The sequence below is a fragment of the Ursus maritimus genome, unplaced genomic scaffold (assembly GCF_017311325.1).
Source record: "Ursus maritimus isolate PB19 unplaced genomic scaffold, ASM1731132v1 scaffold_4, whole genome shotgun sequence".
Lineage (NCBI taxonomy): Eukaryota > Metazoa > Chordata > Mammalia > Carnivora > Ursidae > Ursus > Ursus maritimus.
Window position 1 is genome coordinate 63994225 of NW_024426552.1, and position 16465 is coordinate 64010689.

Consider the following 16465-nt stretch of genomic DNA (forward strand, 5'->3'; position numbering starts at 1 on the left):
ATGACACCTAAAGCAACAAAATAAAAAACAAGTGGGACCACATCAAACTAAAAAGCTTCAGCACAGCAAAAGAAACAATCAACAAAATGGAAATATAACTAATTGAATGAGAAAAAATACTTTCAAATCTGATAAGGAGTTAATATCCAATATTAAAACTCCTTCAACTCAATAGCAAAAACAAAACAAAACAAAACAAAAAACCCACAGAAAAACCTCTAATTAATCAAATTAAAAAATGGGTAGAAGATCTGGATAGACATTTTTCCAAAGAAGATACACAAATGACCAACAGGTACATGAAATGGTGTACATCATTAATCCTCAGGGAAATGCAGATCAAAACCTCACACCCATTAGAATGGTTATCATCAAAAAGACAAGAAATAACGAGTGTTGGCTAGAGAAGTGTTGGCTGGAGAGAGGGGAACCCTTGTGCCCTGTTGGTAGGAATGCAAACTGGTGTAGCCACCGTGGAAAACAGTACAAAGATTTCTCAAAAAATTAAGAATAAGACTACCATATGATCTAGTAATTCCACTTCTGGGTATTTACCTGAAGGGAATGGGAACACTTTTCAAAGAGGTATCTGTGCTCCCCTGTTAACATCATTTACAATAGCCAAGACATGTAAACAACTTAAGTGGCCGTTGGTGGATGAATGCATGAAGAAATTGTGGACCACATATTCAATGGAATATTATTTAGCCATAAAAAAGAGGAAATTCTGCCATTTGAGACAATACGAATGGACCTTGAGGGCAATATGCTAAGTGAAATAGGTCAGACAGAGAATGACAAATATTGTATGATCTCACTTACATGTGGAATCTTTAAAAAGCAAACAAACTCATAGAAAAAGATCAGATATGTGGTTACCAGAGGCAGAGGGTAGGGGAAGGGGAGAAATAGAGAAAGATGGTCAAAAGGTACAGACCCCAGTTATAAGAGAAATAAACACTGGGGTTGTGATGTACAACAGGAGGACTACAGCTAACACTACTGGACTGTATATTTGAAGTTGCCAAGAGTGTAAATTCTAAAAGTTCTCGTCACAAGGGAAAAAGCTCTTAATTTTTTTGGTATCTAAATGAGGGGACGGATGTTAACTTATTTCGATAATCATTTCACAATATATATAAGCCAAGTCATTATTCTGTACACCTTAAACTTATACCATGCTGTGTGTCAATTATATCTCAATAAAACTGAAAAACAAACAACACTGATTATTATCTTACTGTTCTGGAGGTCAGAAGTCCGATATAGTCTTATTGGGCTGTAGACAAGGTGTTGGCAGGGCTGCGTCCCTTCTGGAGGTTGTAGGGGAGAATCCACTTCTATTCCATTGCCTTTTCCAGCTTCCAGAGACTGCCTGCATTCCTTGGCTGATGGCTCCTTCCTCCATCTTTAAAGTCAGCAGCACATCATCTTCGAATCTCAATCTGTTTCCTTCTTCCCCATCTTCCTCTGACTCTGACCATCTGCTTTCCCCTTATAAGGACCATTGTGTTTATATTGGAACCGCCTAGATAATTTCCCCAACTCAAGATCTCTACCTTAATCACCTCGACAATGTCCCTTTTGACATGTAATATAATATGGTCACAGGTTTGGGGGATTGGGATGGGGACGGGGGGCATTATTCTGCTTACCACAGTGCTCTTCTCTTATTTACATAATGATTTGTGGACTGAAGAGCTACCAGTGAAGTCTGAACTGGATGCAATTACTCAGTTAATATACCATGGGAACTGAAATTTCAATAGTGTGATTAGGGGCACTAGTGTTATTTAAATAAACCATGGTAACTGGAATTTGTGCATAACTGAACTACGCATAGCAAGGGCTGCCTATTTTAAGTCCTGCTGATAACTCAAAAGGATAAGATGCATGGGACTACACATCCAGCGCCGCTGCTGCAGAAATCAGGTGGAAATGACCTAATATCCACACTCATATTTAGAGAAAACTCACAGAAAACCAAATGAGCCTTCTCTTGTGCTGGATCTCAAGGCCACCTGAATACTGACAGCACTACAGCTTTTCTGAGACACATGGTACAGGTGAAAATGGAAAAAACTCAAGAAATAATGATATAACTTCCCTCTTATCTGTGCCATCTTCTGCCCGCTCCCTCTCACCTCCCCCCCAAAACATGTCTATTTTGTGCACTAATATGCAACTACTAATACTATATCACTTGGTTTATAAAGCGACTATCTTTTTAAAAATTTCTGGTTAATAAACATAAAAGAACTCTTCTGATAACTGATTAAGAATATAAGAAGCATTTCCTATGTGCACAAACATTGTTGAACAAACACAAGAATGCAAACCCTAGAATAAATTAAATAAATACATAAATAAATAACTAGGAACACAGATTTCTGATACTTAGTTGAAACACGATTTAAAAACTGAACTGCTGACATAAAGTTTCCCATAAATTCATTTTATTTCAACAGCAAAAAAGTCAGTAATACACCTTTAATTGGAATTATAAAATATTATCTCTTCAGCATGGGTATTCTCACCATGCCACAAACACAGATAGGGGCACTAAGAGATGGATATGGGGGTGTCTTCCTTCTCCGGCATTATTATATTAACCTGCAGTATAAACATCTGACCTTACAGAACAGGATCCCTCTTGAAGAGGTGTAGCTTATTTTATAATACCTAAGTATCGCAAATACATTCATTGTATGAATTGAGGAGGGAAAAGGAGAAGAAACACCATTTCATGAAAATCCATTCCTAGACAACATCCATACCAAGTCTACCACTTTACAGAATTCAGAATTTTAATAAATTCTCCTCCAATGCTGCTTACAAAGACTACTCCAGTAGTCTTAAATTGATATTGGAGAAAAAAGATCACACACAATGCCTAACGGTGGTAGTATATGAAACCAAATCTCTGTGTATGGCTCCTGCTGGGGTCTGCATCACAAGTGTCTGACTCCTGCACAGGCCTGGAAATGCCCTGAGACAGCAGTTACACTGTCTTCATGCTTCAGACAGATGAGACCCAAAGTGCTAAGTGCATATTTCAATCATGTGTTCTGAACCTGTTTAGAGCCACAAAGAGCTGTAAAAGGCGATTTCATATACACTCTTGGAGAGTGAATATAATCATTAAACTTGGTATTTTGCCTCAAAAAAAGTTTCTTTATGCTACAGAGAATAAAGTCGGGGCAGGATAAATGAGGCTGAAGAACAAATTAGTGAGGTAGAAGATAAGATGATAGAAAAGAACGATGCCGAGGGGGCCTGGGATAAATTTCTGAAAGCCCAAGAGATCAAACTGAGAGAGATTAGTGATGTATTTTGAAACTCTCACTAACATTACTATTCCACATCCATCAAGACTGGAGAGTTGGTCTTCCTGAAATATGTGAAAGGGTAATCTCTTCAATGCGGGTGTACCTACACCAGGCTTCCCCATGAGGACTTAGCCATACAATTACACATCGAAGTCCTTCAGCTCTCCCCAGCTCGCACCTATTTTCACCTTCACTTTCAGCTTCACAGAAAGTTCCATGGCACTTTCCATTTCATTCTTAACAATCTGAGCTACCTACAAAGAAAAAAAAAAAAGTTAACAAACTCTCTTCCCAATCAAAGAATGGTTCCCAACCCACCCACTGAGGTGATAAGCCGGACTGGAGCTCTTCACATCATGGTGCTTAAAACTCAAAATCTGAAAAAAGCCAGGCATCCCTAACGGGTCTGCACTGAGGAGCAGGAGCTCTGCCAGTTCCAGTGAGAATGCTCAGTTTTTAAACCCTCAGGGCAAGACTCTCATCTAACTTCTCCCAAACAAAAACAGAACTACATCAAAAGTTTCTTTAAAAATGAGTATGAAACTCAGCTCTTTCTCTACCCTTACGGACTCAATCTTTATTTAGCCAGGGACTAGGGAAAGGTTCCAGAAACCTCATGCATCTTAACTTGACCTACAGCATCTTAGCATTCTATGAAATGGACACAAACACTGCAAAAATACCTGAACAACATCCTCTTCCGCCACTTCATATAAGAGCTCATCATGGAGTTGAAGGATGAAGAAGCCTCCTCTGATTGGGCGGAATATCCCTTGCAGTTTTCTCTTTGGTAACAATCCTACCCCGTGAAAAAGTAGGAAAACTGATCAGCATGTCACCGTGCCATAGAAGAATAGTTTTGTAGGGATTTTGAGAAACTCCGAGAAGTTTAATTAAGAGATTAAAACACATAAGATTTACAACTATTAGGAAAATACCTACTTGCTGACTTCCCACCTGTAAGGTAAACTCAAAACTCTACCAACTTCCTCCCAGAAAGGAGGAATGTAACAAAGAGGTCAGTAAATGGAGTTTGAAGAACTCTGCTCCAAAAGACATCTAACTTATTTCTTATAATCAACCAACATCTTTACTTTCCATGGCGCCCTCACTACCAATTTCTCTGCGTAATAGCATCAGAGTAGTATGGGACCTGGTCCCTGCCCCAGGAAAGTGAGCTGGTATTGTTGTTAGGCGGTGTTTATAAGAAGGACACTCCCTGATATCTTTTTATGGCCAGAAGTGTCACTGTGGTAAAAGTGGTGCTTTCCCAATTGGACCGCATGCTGCAGACAAGTAATTCTACTATAAGAATTGCTACCCCAGCTTTCTTTTGAGGTCCATTGGCATGAAAAATGGTTCTCCATTCCCTCAGTTTCAGTCTGGATGTATCTTTAGATTCAAAATGAATCTCTTAGACACAGCATATGGATGGGTCATGTCTTTTTATCCAACCTGCAATCCTGTGCCATTTCATGGGAGCATTTAGGCCATTCACATTGAGGGTTACCACTGAAAGATATGATTTTAGTGCCATCCTGTTGCCTGTGAAGTCCCTGTTTCTATAGATTGTCTTTGTAAATTTCTGGTCTATACTACTCTTGGGGTCTTCTTGTATAGAACCTTCCTTAATATTTCTTGCAGGGCTGGCATGGTGGTCACATATCCTTTCAGTTTCTGCTGGTCCTGGAAGCTCCTTGTCTCTCCATCCATTCTGAATGACAGCCTTGCTGGTTAAAGTATCCTTGGCTGCATGTTCTTCTCGTTTAGTACCCTGAATATGTCTTGCCAGCCCTTTCTGGCTTGCCAGGTCTCTGTGGACAGGTCTGACATTATTCTGATGTTCCTCCCTCTGTACAATAGTTCTGACAGTAGAATGTTTCATGACATCATTAATCTCTGTCTGATCTCGGGCTTTCAGGAGTTTATCCCAGGCCTCCTTGGCATCCTTCTTTTCTGTCATCTTATCTCCTATCTCACTAATTTGTTCTTCAGCCTCATTTACCCTGGCTGTCAGGATATCCAGTTTAGACTGCATCTCATTCATAGCATTTTTTAGTTTGGCCTGATTAGATCTCATTCCTCCCCTCAGAGATTCTATATTATCACTAATATTTTTCTCAAGCCTAGATATCAACTTCATAATTACTACTCTGAAGTCTATCTCTGACATCTTGCTTATATCCATATTCATTAGGTCTGTGGCACAGGCCAACAGTCTCTGATTCTTTTCTTTGTGGGGGTTTCTCCTCTTAGTCATTGTGCTCAGGGGTGGTTGAGGGAATGTACAGAATCCAAAGTATTAACCAGGATCCAAGCAAGATGCACCTGTTTTATAGGGACCCTAGGGTTGTCGTCCTCTTGTTCTTCCAGCCTGTCTTCTAGGGGAGGGGCCTGCTGCACTCTTACTCAGGCAACCCTGCTTTGGCAGAGTTGCCCTGCCCCCCTGGACGGGGGGAGGGGCTCAGTGAAAACCGGTTTTTTGAGCTTTTGTTTTCTGGTGGCTTTCCGCATCTCTTCTGTGTCTCCCGAGAGTCAGAGCAGAAATGACCGCACCCAAACCTCTGTGACAGAGCAGAGAAATCATAGTCTGCACTGAGCTCTCCAGGACACGCAGTCTGTTTCTGTCTGCCCTGCTAAAACCTGCAGTCTCCCCAGTGGCGCATCCCACAGCAACTCTCCCAGAGGTCAATCACAGGGCCGGGCATGTCTTTGCCCTTTGTGCTTCTACAACCGAGAGCTGCCCCCAGTTTGCGTGCTTGCACCCGCAGCTCCTGGATCCTATCTGGGGGCTGGACTGAAGTCCTTGCCCTGCCACTACCGGTCTGCGAGTCTGTGCCCAGTCCCCAGAGCAGGATGCTTTTGTGCTCTGGTGTTATATTACCTTCCTGGCGCCAGCTTATGGCAGCTCCCTCCCCCTTCTGTTTATCTTCTGATATCTGCCCGCAGAATCACGGCTCTGCCCTTCATACCTCGAGAATGCTGGAGATTTTCTGTTTGTAGAGATCCAGACATATATTCTTACATCTCAGGCTGATTTTGTGGGTGTTGAGAATGGTTTGGTAGATATCCAGCTAAATTCAGGGGACCAGTTGAAATAGGGTCCCCTACTCCCCTGCCATCTTGCCTCCCTCCTCTGCAGACAAGTAATTCTAAGGCCAGGGTCCAAACGAGGACTTCAGAGACTGTACGAATCCCCTGAAGTTATATGTTAGAGTCCGTATCTGTACATTTTTCTGTGGAGATGATCTTTCAGTAGATTCTCAAAAGAACTTATAACTCCACCGTATTAGACTTAGTTACCATCTCCTAACAAGCTGGGCCTAGCAGTGCAGATTATGCCCCACTGATCACTAAGATAAGGTTCAACATGAATACCTTTAGAGTAATTGCCCTTACTCATTTGCCCGTATCTCACAGCAGTCCTTCCTGCCTGCCACCCAAATTTCCTGCTTATCTTTCCAGGTAGCACAAACAATCTTCTTCAGCATTTGGAGCTTCCCTTAGAGAGGGTTCTTCAGCTCTCACGACCTGAGGCCAAGTTTCCTCACAGGTGACTCTTACAGGGTAAGAGAGCAAAGGCAGAAGAGGCTGTGGCAAGCTGCTTCCATTCCAGGGCCACAAAGGCTGTGCATCTATCTGACAGCTGAGTGATATCTGCTCTGCCCCACCAGGCCCCACTTAGCTTACATCATTGTTTATCAGGATGGTTTTCTGCTTTTCAGTCACCATACCTTCATCCTCTTTATTTCCCATTGTTCTTTGGCTTCTGACCCCGGATGCTATGATCCTCCTGTTCCCTGTGTGGGCTGCTTCCTCCGGCTTAGCTGACTTACCACCACCTTTAACCCAGCACGAACCCAGGAAGTGATCCTCAGTGGTGTACCCACATTGCCTTCCACCCACTCCAAAGGCTTTTATTGTCCATATCCTCATTCTGGCACTGCATCACTCTGCTGTGAAGAGTTATGTAAATATTTCAGTCAGGGATTATATCTTCCCTTCCCTTCCTTAGATTTTAAACTTAAAAGAGGTTGAAAACTTTTATTTCCAAATTCTCTAAAGCACATAGTACAGTGCTATTCCCCAAATAAGTCTGATCATTTATTCTCTCTATAAAGAGAGAGAGAGAATATGTGTGGTGTGTGAGTGTGGTGTGTGTGTGTGTGCGCACACTGACTGCCACACACAAAATGTTGAATGAGTAGCCTTAGATATTTGGGGGAGGGGTAAGACAATAAAATTATTAATCTTTATTTGATGGGCAAGTAAGTCTTTATACCTATGTACTTTTATATGTAAGTGAACATCTTTATATCTGTGTGACTGGCTGTATTATTCTCTATGGTGTATATGTATGACTCTTCTAGAAATAGCAAATTCCATCCTAAACAGCTGATCTTACTTTTTCTGACTCATCTCCAGCAGTTGATTCTTCCCATTTATGCCCCAAACCTTCTTAACTTCCTCCCAGGAAAATTTAAAACCTGGCTGCAATCATGGTTTGGCAATCTCAATCACGTTGAAATGGTATTTAAAGCAAAAGTATGGACATGGGACAAACAGAAAAGGGGATCTACTTGTCAGAACAAGAAATAATCTATCCAAGCAATAAGGACAGAACTTAGGAAACTAAGAACAAGAAAAGATGGCAATACTGGCAAAGAAATGTATGTGATAAGGAAGTCAACTCAGTGTATATTCCCAGACTTCTGAGAACATGGGAGGTGATGAATAGGAAAATCAACACGTTCTTAAGGTGTTATCTAAGGAGCGGAGGATCCCTAAGATTCCTTCAAAGTATCTTCAAAGTCAAAATTATTTTCATAATAATAATACTCAGAGGGTATTTTCCTTTTTCGGTCTCATTCTCTCCGAAGTGCACAGCAAAGTAACCAACTATCCTGATTTAGCACTGAAAGTCCCATATCCTGGGAAGCCCACCAGTCCCCCACAGACTGGGCCATTTATCACCACAGACTGTATAAGAGGGTTTTCCAGAGGTTACAGGACAGGTAAGATTGCAGCAAACTGAATGTAGAAATATATAAGAGAATCCGAATATGTTGCCAGACATTAAAGAGACTTACGGAAACGTAAACTAAAACCACTCATCACCAATTTTTTCTCATTCTAAAAACATGTGTTGTTTTAAGAAAATATGTTACTTATGTTGACATATTGTGAGTTTATTATTACTTTCAAATGTTAAAAATGTTTTTGAATTCCTGTTTAAGTTTCTAATATGGTAAATATTAGTATATATAACCCACATAAACAAAAATTCTTTGGGACCCTTAGTAATTCTGAGAGTATAAAGATATAGTGAGACCAAAACGTTTGAAAACTGCTGAAAAATAATATATAAAATGCTTTCTTTTTTCTTTTCTGATACAATTAATCTCACTACATTACAGCAGGGTCCTCATTTATGAACAAACCTGTTCTGTCACTTTGGAGCATACCCTCTCGATGACCATGGGATTTGAAGGTTGAGTGGAAGGTCTCTAATTGCTTCTGAATGTTAACTGTGGCTACTTTGACAATATCAGCCGCCGAACCTTGGACTGTTGTGTTGATGGCCTGACGCTCAGCCTATGAAAAACAATAACAAAGGCTCCATCAGATACACCTACATAGTTTCATACCTGCTTTTAGTGTCCACAGATCAGTGCTCACATCTGTAATCAGACCGGAAATCTGGACCAACATGTGACCCAGGACATCAACTATTAAGCTGCCTCCTTAGAATAACAAGTAGAATGATTCAGGGCTCTAGATTCTGGGCTACCATCCACATGAGAACAGTCTAAATAGAAGAAGGTCAGATTGCTTCAGTCTAGAAATCTTCAACATTCTTGAATCAAAAACTGCGTTACACTTAAAATGTATTTAGTAGCTCAAAATTATTTCATAAACATGTATCATCAATGTTCTCATTGTTCTAAACTTCACTCTAAAAATCTATTCCTTAAAATACAATTCCTCTTACTCCTAAATAGATATAAGTAGAATATCATTCTTTGTGTTGTGAGGTAGAGTGTTCCAAGCACATCCTCCATACCTGTGGATTCTTGGTCCCAAGTAGTTTGGCCCCAGTGCATCTGGAGCCCTCTTGTATGAATCAGAGCTTTTTTTATGGGCTTCTGGGGCTAATCATTAGCTGCTAATGAAAATGCAAACCCTAGATTCCTAGATATTAAGTTAGAACTTCCCCAAAACTATTGCCATGAACTTTTTGGCAGGCAACCATAAGTGACCATCCTAAGGCAGCAGGGATGGGCATCTGTGTTAATATTCAAGGTATAACCTATCCATGAATACCATATCTACTGTCCCAAAAGGTCTCAGAAAGTAGGAAAGGTGTACACACTGGAAGGATCTATGTAACTTGAGACTAGTTCCATGTCACCTGGGCTACAACCAACTCCTGGTATAGCAAATACTTGTTAAAGAGACAGACTTTCCCTTTTTCTTTTTATTGTATTGTCAGATGCTTATGAATCCACTCTAAACTCATTCAGTTCTCACTGTTTAAAGAGTGACTGAATTTCAGAGTTCTATTGACTCCTCTCCTTCTTGAAACCATAGGCCTCTTTGTAGTGGACTGTGTTATTGTTGCTCTTACTTGCTGCCCTGCCCATTGCCATGTGATTTCAAGTGTTGTTCACTCTAAAAGGTTGATCTTGACTTGTTTTGGTGACTGAAATGTGAATAAAATTGACATACAGCACCATCTACAGCATTTTAAGAGCTATCCAACATTGTCACAAAAAAAGGCTCATCCCAGACAGAGACTTTTCTTTCATTCTGAGTTCCAGAATGAGGAAAATATGGAGCAGAGCCACAGTCAACCCAGAGCTAAACTCAAACATGAATTAAAAATAAAGCTTCTTATTATAAGCCATTGAAATTTTGGGGTGGTTTTTACTGTGACATAAGCAAGCATAAAAATAAAACTAAGATATATACTTCACTCTCATACTTCCCTGAGTCTCTTCCAAAATAAAAAAACTTGGCAGTCTATGGGCTTCATGTCTCATAATCTCTGTGCCTTCATGACCAGAGCTTTTTCATTTACATAAAAAACATGCTAATGGGAGATTAGGCCATTAGGACCAACCCTCCCACTATAACAATGGGAAAAGCTGGATAGAAAATGCCTCTTTGAATCAGATGGTTAAAAAAGAAATGGGAAATTATAGAACCAAGAGAGCTACAAGATAAAGAAAACCATGGAGGTGACCCTGGCATTGGAGGCCACATTTCCCCAGAGACATCAACAGAGTTCAGAAGAAACAGCTGAGAGAACCTCTAAGCCAAGCTTGATGGTCTTAAGGGATCTGGGGAACAAATAGGGGGCAAGAAGTAGAAGTAGTACTGGTAAATCACCAAGTTGCCACCCCAAAACTAACACCCTAGGAAAAAAGATAAATTAGAAATAGTCTGGTCTTAACATCTTTGCTTTGAATCATTTCTATTCCTGAAATTGGATCAAAGTCATCCTAGAATGTTGGTCATTCTAGTCTCCTGCCAAAAGCAAATGTAAATCTTCTGAACAAAGGCAACATTATCATACAGGCTCCAAATTATACCCACAATCTTTCATAAATGACATTTGACACTCAATAAAAAATTACCAGGACAGCAAGAAGTTAAGACAATATAACTGTTTTTGTAGAAAACTAAAAAAAACAAAGGACAATAGAAACAGACTACAGGAATACAAGTTTGAGACTTATTAGAATATAGACTATTATCAAGTTTATTAGACTGTAAAATAAAGTTTAATATACTCAAGAAAATAAAAGACAAAATTGAATATTTCAGCAGAGAACCAAATACCCATAAAATAAGAGCAAAATGGAAACTCGAGAGCTAAAAAGTAAAAAATAACAGAACTTACTACAGCTTTGAAGTATATCGTGAAATCTGGGATTGTGATACCTCCATCTTGGTTCTTCTTTTTTTCAAGATTGTTTTAGCTATTCGGGGCCTTTTGTGGTTCCAAACAAATTTTAGGATTATTTATTCTAGTTCTGTGAAAAATGCTGTTGGTATTTTGATAGGGATTGCATTAATCTGTAGATTGCTTTGAGTAACACTACTCAGTATGGACATTTTAACAATATTTCTTCTTCTAATCCATAAGCATGGAATATCTTTCTTTCCATTTGTGTCACCTTCAATTTCTTTCATCAACATTTTATAGTTTTCAGAGTACAGGTGTTTCACCTTCTCGGTTTAGTTTATTTTTAGGTATTTTATTATTCTTGGTACAGTTGTAAATGGGATCATTTTCTTAATTCCTCTTTGTGCTAGCTACTTCATTATTAGTGAATAGAAACACAACAGATTTCTGTATATTAGTTTTGTATCTTGTCACTTTACTGAATTCATTTATCAGTTCTAGTAGTTTTTTGATAGGGTCTTTACAGTTTTCTATATATAGTATCATGTCATCTGCAAATGGTGAAAGTATTACTTCTTTCTTACCAACTTGGATGCCTTTTATTTCTTTTTCTTGTCTGATTGCTGTGGCTAGGACTTCCAGTACTATGTTGAATAAAAGTGGTGAGACTGGACATCCTTGTCTTGTTCCTGATCTTAGAAGAAAAGCTCTCAGTTTTTCACCACTGAATATGGTGCTAGCTGTGGGTTTTTTCACATATGGCCTTTATTATGTTCAGGTATGTTCCCTCTAAACCCACACTGTTGGGAGTTTTTTGTTTTTGTTTTTAATGAATGGACATTGTAGTTTGTCAAAAAGATAAGAAATAACCAGTGTTGCTGAGGATGTGGAGAAAAAGGAACCCTCGTGCCCTATTGGTGGGACTGCAAATTGGTGCAGTCACTGTGGAAAACAGTATGGAGATTCCTCAAAAAAAAAAAAAAAATAGAATTACCATATGATCCAGTAATTCCACTACTGGGTATTTACCCAATAAAAACAAAAACAGATTCAAAAAGATATATGCACCCCTATGTTTATGCAGCATTATTTATAATAGCCGACATATAGAAGCAATCCAACTGTCCATCCATAGAAGAATGCATAAAGAACATGTGGTATAATTATACAATAGAACATCACTCGACCATAAGAAACAAATGAAATCTTGCCATTTGCAACAACACGGATGGACCTAGAAGGCATAACGCAAAGTGAAATAAGTCAGTCAGAGAAAGACAAATACCATATGATTTCATTCATATGTAGAATTTAAGAAATAAATGAACAAAGGAAAAAAAAAAAAAAGAACTGGTAGTTACCAGCCAGAGGGGATGGAGGGTGGGGGAATGAAATAGATAAAGGGAATTAAGAGTACACTTATCTTAATGAGCACTGAGAAATGTATAGAATTTTTGAATCATTATATTGTATACCTGAAACTAATATAATACTGTATATTAATTATACTCCAATAAAAAAAAAAGCTTCACTCTGTGCCAGGAAAAAAAAAAAATTAAAGCACTTAAACAGTACCTTCTCTGTAGTTTGGTGTGTGTGTACAAGGGGTATAGTATTGATATGGAAGGAATATAAAGAATCCTTCTGGAGTTCTGGAAAAGTTCTATATCATTTAGAACGTAAAAGTTCAATAGTTGGGTTCAATAGCAAATTGAAGAACAAAATCAGTAAATTGAAAGATATGTTAGAAGAAAATATCCAGGGGCCATCTGGGTGCCTCAGTAGGTTACGCATCTGCCTTTGGCTCAGGTCATGATCTCAGGGTCCTGGGATCAAGCCCCATGTCGGGCTCCCTGCTTAGCAGGGAGTTTGCTTCTCCCTCTCCCTTCCCCTCTGTCCCTCATGCTGGCTTATTTGCTCTCTCTCTCAAATAAATAAAAAAAATCTTTAAAAACAGAAAAGTAAAAATTTAAAAAAAAATCCAGAATCAAGCAGAATGAAATACAAACATGGAAAATACCAGAGGATATTAAACATGAGGATATTTTTTAAAAGGTTTAAAAATATCATAATAGGAGTCCCAGAAAGAAAGGAGAGAATGCAATGAAGCAATAATTAAAGAAGACATGACTAAGAATTTTCCAAAATCAACAAAAGATATCAAGTCACAGATTGGAAAAGGTCTTAACACCCTTAAAGGATCAATTAAACACACATATCTACACAGAGGCACATAAATTAAAAACATATACATACTTCGGTATATCACAGAAAATCTGCCAGAAACAAGACAGAAAGAAAAATACTGTATGGAAAGCAACTTAGAGAAGAAAGGCAGATTACATTCAAAGAAGAGACAGACCACCAGTGGGCAAACTACAGCCTTCAGGACAAATCTGGCCTAGCTTCCTCTGTAAGTAAGGTGTTATTGGAACACAATCCCACTCACTCATTTATGTACTGTCTCTGACCGTGCTGCACCACAAGAACAGAATTTAGCAGGTACGAATGAGACTCTACACCCTACATGCAAATATACAAGTGAGCTTACTTTATCGGACACAGGCGATATTAAAAACCTAAAGGGAAGTTCTACTTAGCAATAAATGTTTAAAATTTCCCTCTGAGATCAGAAAAGAGGCAAAGACACTATCACTACTTACATTCAACATCATCCTAGCTGGTAAGTCAAGCAAAAGTAATAAAAGGAATAAAGTTTGGAAAGATAGTTATAAAACTACTTTGCAGATGATAATTGTGAAGATAGAATATCTAAATGTACCTACAGATAAATTTTTGGAATTAGTAAGTAATATTGACAAGGCTTCTAGACAAAAGAAAAATAAAAACAATTATATTCCTATGGGCCAGCAGCAAAAGGTTAGAAAATATAAAAAAAGAAGAAAAAGAGTTAAAAAAAGATACCATTTGCAACAGCATCAAAGCTTTTCAAATACCTAGCTATAACTTTAATAAAAAACATATACGATCTCTTCCCCAAAATTATACATTGAGAGAATTTAAGAACTACAGACCTAAATAAATGGACAGATACATAATGTTCATGGATTAAAAACTCAAGGGTATAAATATGTCCATTAAAACCACCTTGATTTAGGAACTCAAAGCAATCTCAAAAAAATTCCCAACAGAATTTTGTGTTTGTGTAGAAATTCACAAAGCTGTTTCTATAACTTATACGGAAATGCAAAGAACCAAGAACAGAGAAATATTCTTGAAAAACAAAAGAACAAGGTAAGAAGACTTACTTTACCATGTATCAAAACATCTTACAAGGAGTAGAGTTAAGATGGAGGAGGAGTAGGGGACCCCTTTTTCAGCCGGTCCCCTGAGTCGAGCTGGATAGGTACCAGACCAGCCTGAACATCCACGGAATCAGCTCGAGACGCAGGAAGATACATCTGGATCTCTACAAATGAACATCTCCAGCGCTGAGTATTGAGGTACGAAGTGGGGAGCCGTGAAACCGCGCACAGATATTGGAAGATAAACGGAAGGGGGAGGGAGCCGCCGCATTTGGGTGCCGGGAAGCGGTGGCCACCTGCACGGGGGAGCGGGCGGACTCGTGGACCAGCACCCATGAGACAGCAGACTGAGACCGTGAGCCGGGGAGCGTGCGCCACCAGACTGAAACGGAGTTCCGGTGTGCTCACTGGATCCAGACTGACACGGGGAGCTCCGGGAGCATGCAGGGTCGACTGGCGGCTGGCGGTGTTAGACACAAAGGACAGAGACGCACCAGCCCTGGAAGTGAGGGCTGGGACGCCGGGTGTGGGGCGCACATCCCGGGACGCTGCAGTGTTGAGCAGCACCAGCAGAAACAGAGTTAAAGTGGCCAGAACATCAGTGGAGAACGGTCCGCAATCCCTCTGTTCTGAGACAGAGGCTGAGATTCGGCCACTGCTGCTCTGACTCTCAGAAGGGCACAGCAAACCGCCAGGGAAAGCCGCCAGAGAACAAAAGCCTGGAAATACCAGCTCACAGTGTGCCCATCCCGATCCCCTCTCGCAGGGCACACGGAGACTCTACCAAAACAGGGTTGCCTGAGTATCGGCGTGGCAGGCCCCTCCCCCAGATGGCAGGCTGAAAAATCAAGAAGCCCACATCCCTAAGATCCCTATAAAACAAGGGCGCACGGCCTGGGTCCCGGTCAATAATTTGGGCTCTGGACAACCCCACAACCTCTCATCAGAATGACGAGAAGGAGAAATCCCCCCCAGCAAAGACAAGACAATGAGTCTGTGGCCTCTGCCATAGAACTAATGGATATGGATATAACCAAATTATCAGAAATGGAATTTCAGAGTAACAATGGTCAAGATGATGTGTAGACTTGAAAAAGTATTAACGAAAATGTTAATGAGAATATAGAATCTCTATGGGCAGAAATGAGAACGAATCAGGCAGAAATTAAAAATTCTATGAGCCAAATGCAGTCAAAACTGAAGGCTCTGGGAGGAGTTAAGATGGCGGAGGAGTAGGAGACACCGTTTTCAGCCGGTCCTCCGAGTCGAGCTGGATAGGTACCAGACCAGCCTAAACAACCACGGAACCAGCCTGAGACGCAGGAAGACGCATCTGGATCTCTACAAATGAACATCTCTAGCACTGAGCATTGAGGTACGAAGTGGGGGAGCCGTGAATCCCCGCACAGATATTGGAAGATAAACAGAAGGGGGAGGGAGCCGCCGCGTTTGGGTGCCGGGAAGCGGTGGCCACCTGCACGGGGGAGCGGGCGGACTCGTGGACCAGCACCCATGAGACAGCAGACTGAGACCGTGAGCCGGGGAGCGTGCGCCACCAGACTGAAACGGAGTTCCGGTGTGCTCACTGGATCCAGACTGACACGGGGAGCTCCGGGAGCATGCAGGGTCGACTGGCGGCTGGCGGTGTTAGACACAAAGGACAGAGACGCACCAGCCCTGGAAGTGAGGGCTGGGACGCCGGGTGTGGGGCGCACATCCCGGGACGCTGCAGTGTTGAGCAGCACCAGCAGAAACAGAGTTAAAGTGGCCAGAACATCAGTGGAGAACGGTCCGCAATCCCTCTGTTCTGAGACAGAGGCTGAGATTCGGCCACTGCTGCTCTGACTCTCAGAAGGGCACAGCAAACCGCCAGGGAAAGCCGCCAGAGAACAAAAGCCTGGAAATACCAGCTCACAGTGTGCCCATCCCGATCCCCTCTCGCAGGGCACACGGAGACT

General features: G+C 40.7%; 1 protein-coding gene across 1 annotated transcript in view; it reads right to left on the reverse strand.

Annotated features, from left to right (window-relative positions):
• Nucleotides 1-2459: 2459 nt before the first annotated feature.
• The window catches only part of POLQ (DNA polymerase theta), a 120164-nt gene continuing 106158 nt past the window's right edge, over nt 2460-16465 (reverse strand). The window contains exons 28-30 of the mRNA XM_040621309.1: nt 8771-8924; nt 4013-4128; nt 2460-3583 (exon numbers count right to left, since the gene is read on the reverse strand). Coding sequence (XP_040477243.1) covers nt 3470-3583; nt 4013-4128; nt 8771-8924 — 384 coding nt within the window. The 3' untranslated portion in view covers nt 2460-3469. The remainder of the gene's footprint in view (nt 3584-4012; nt 4129-8770; nt 8925-16465) is intronic.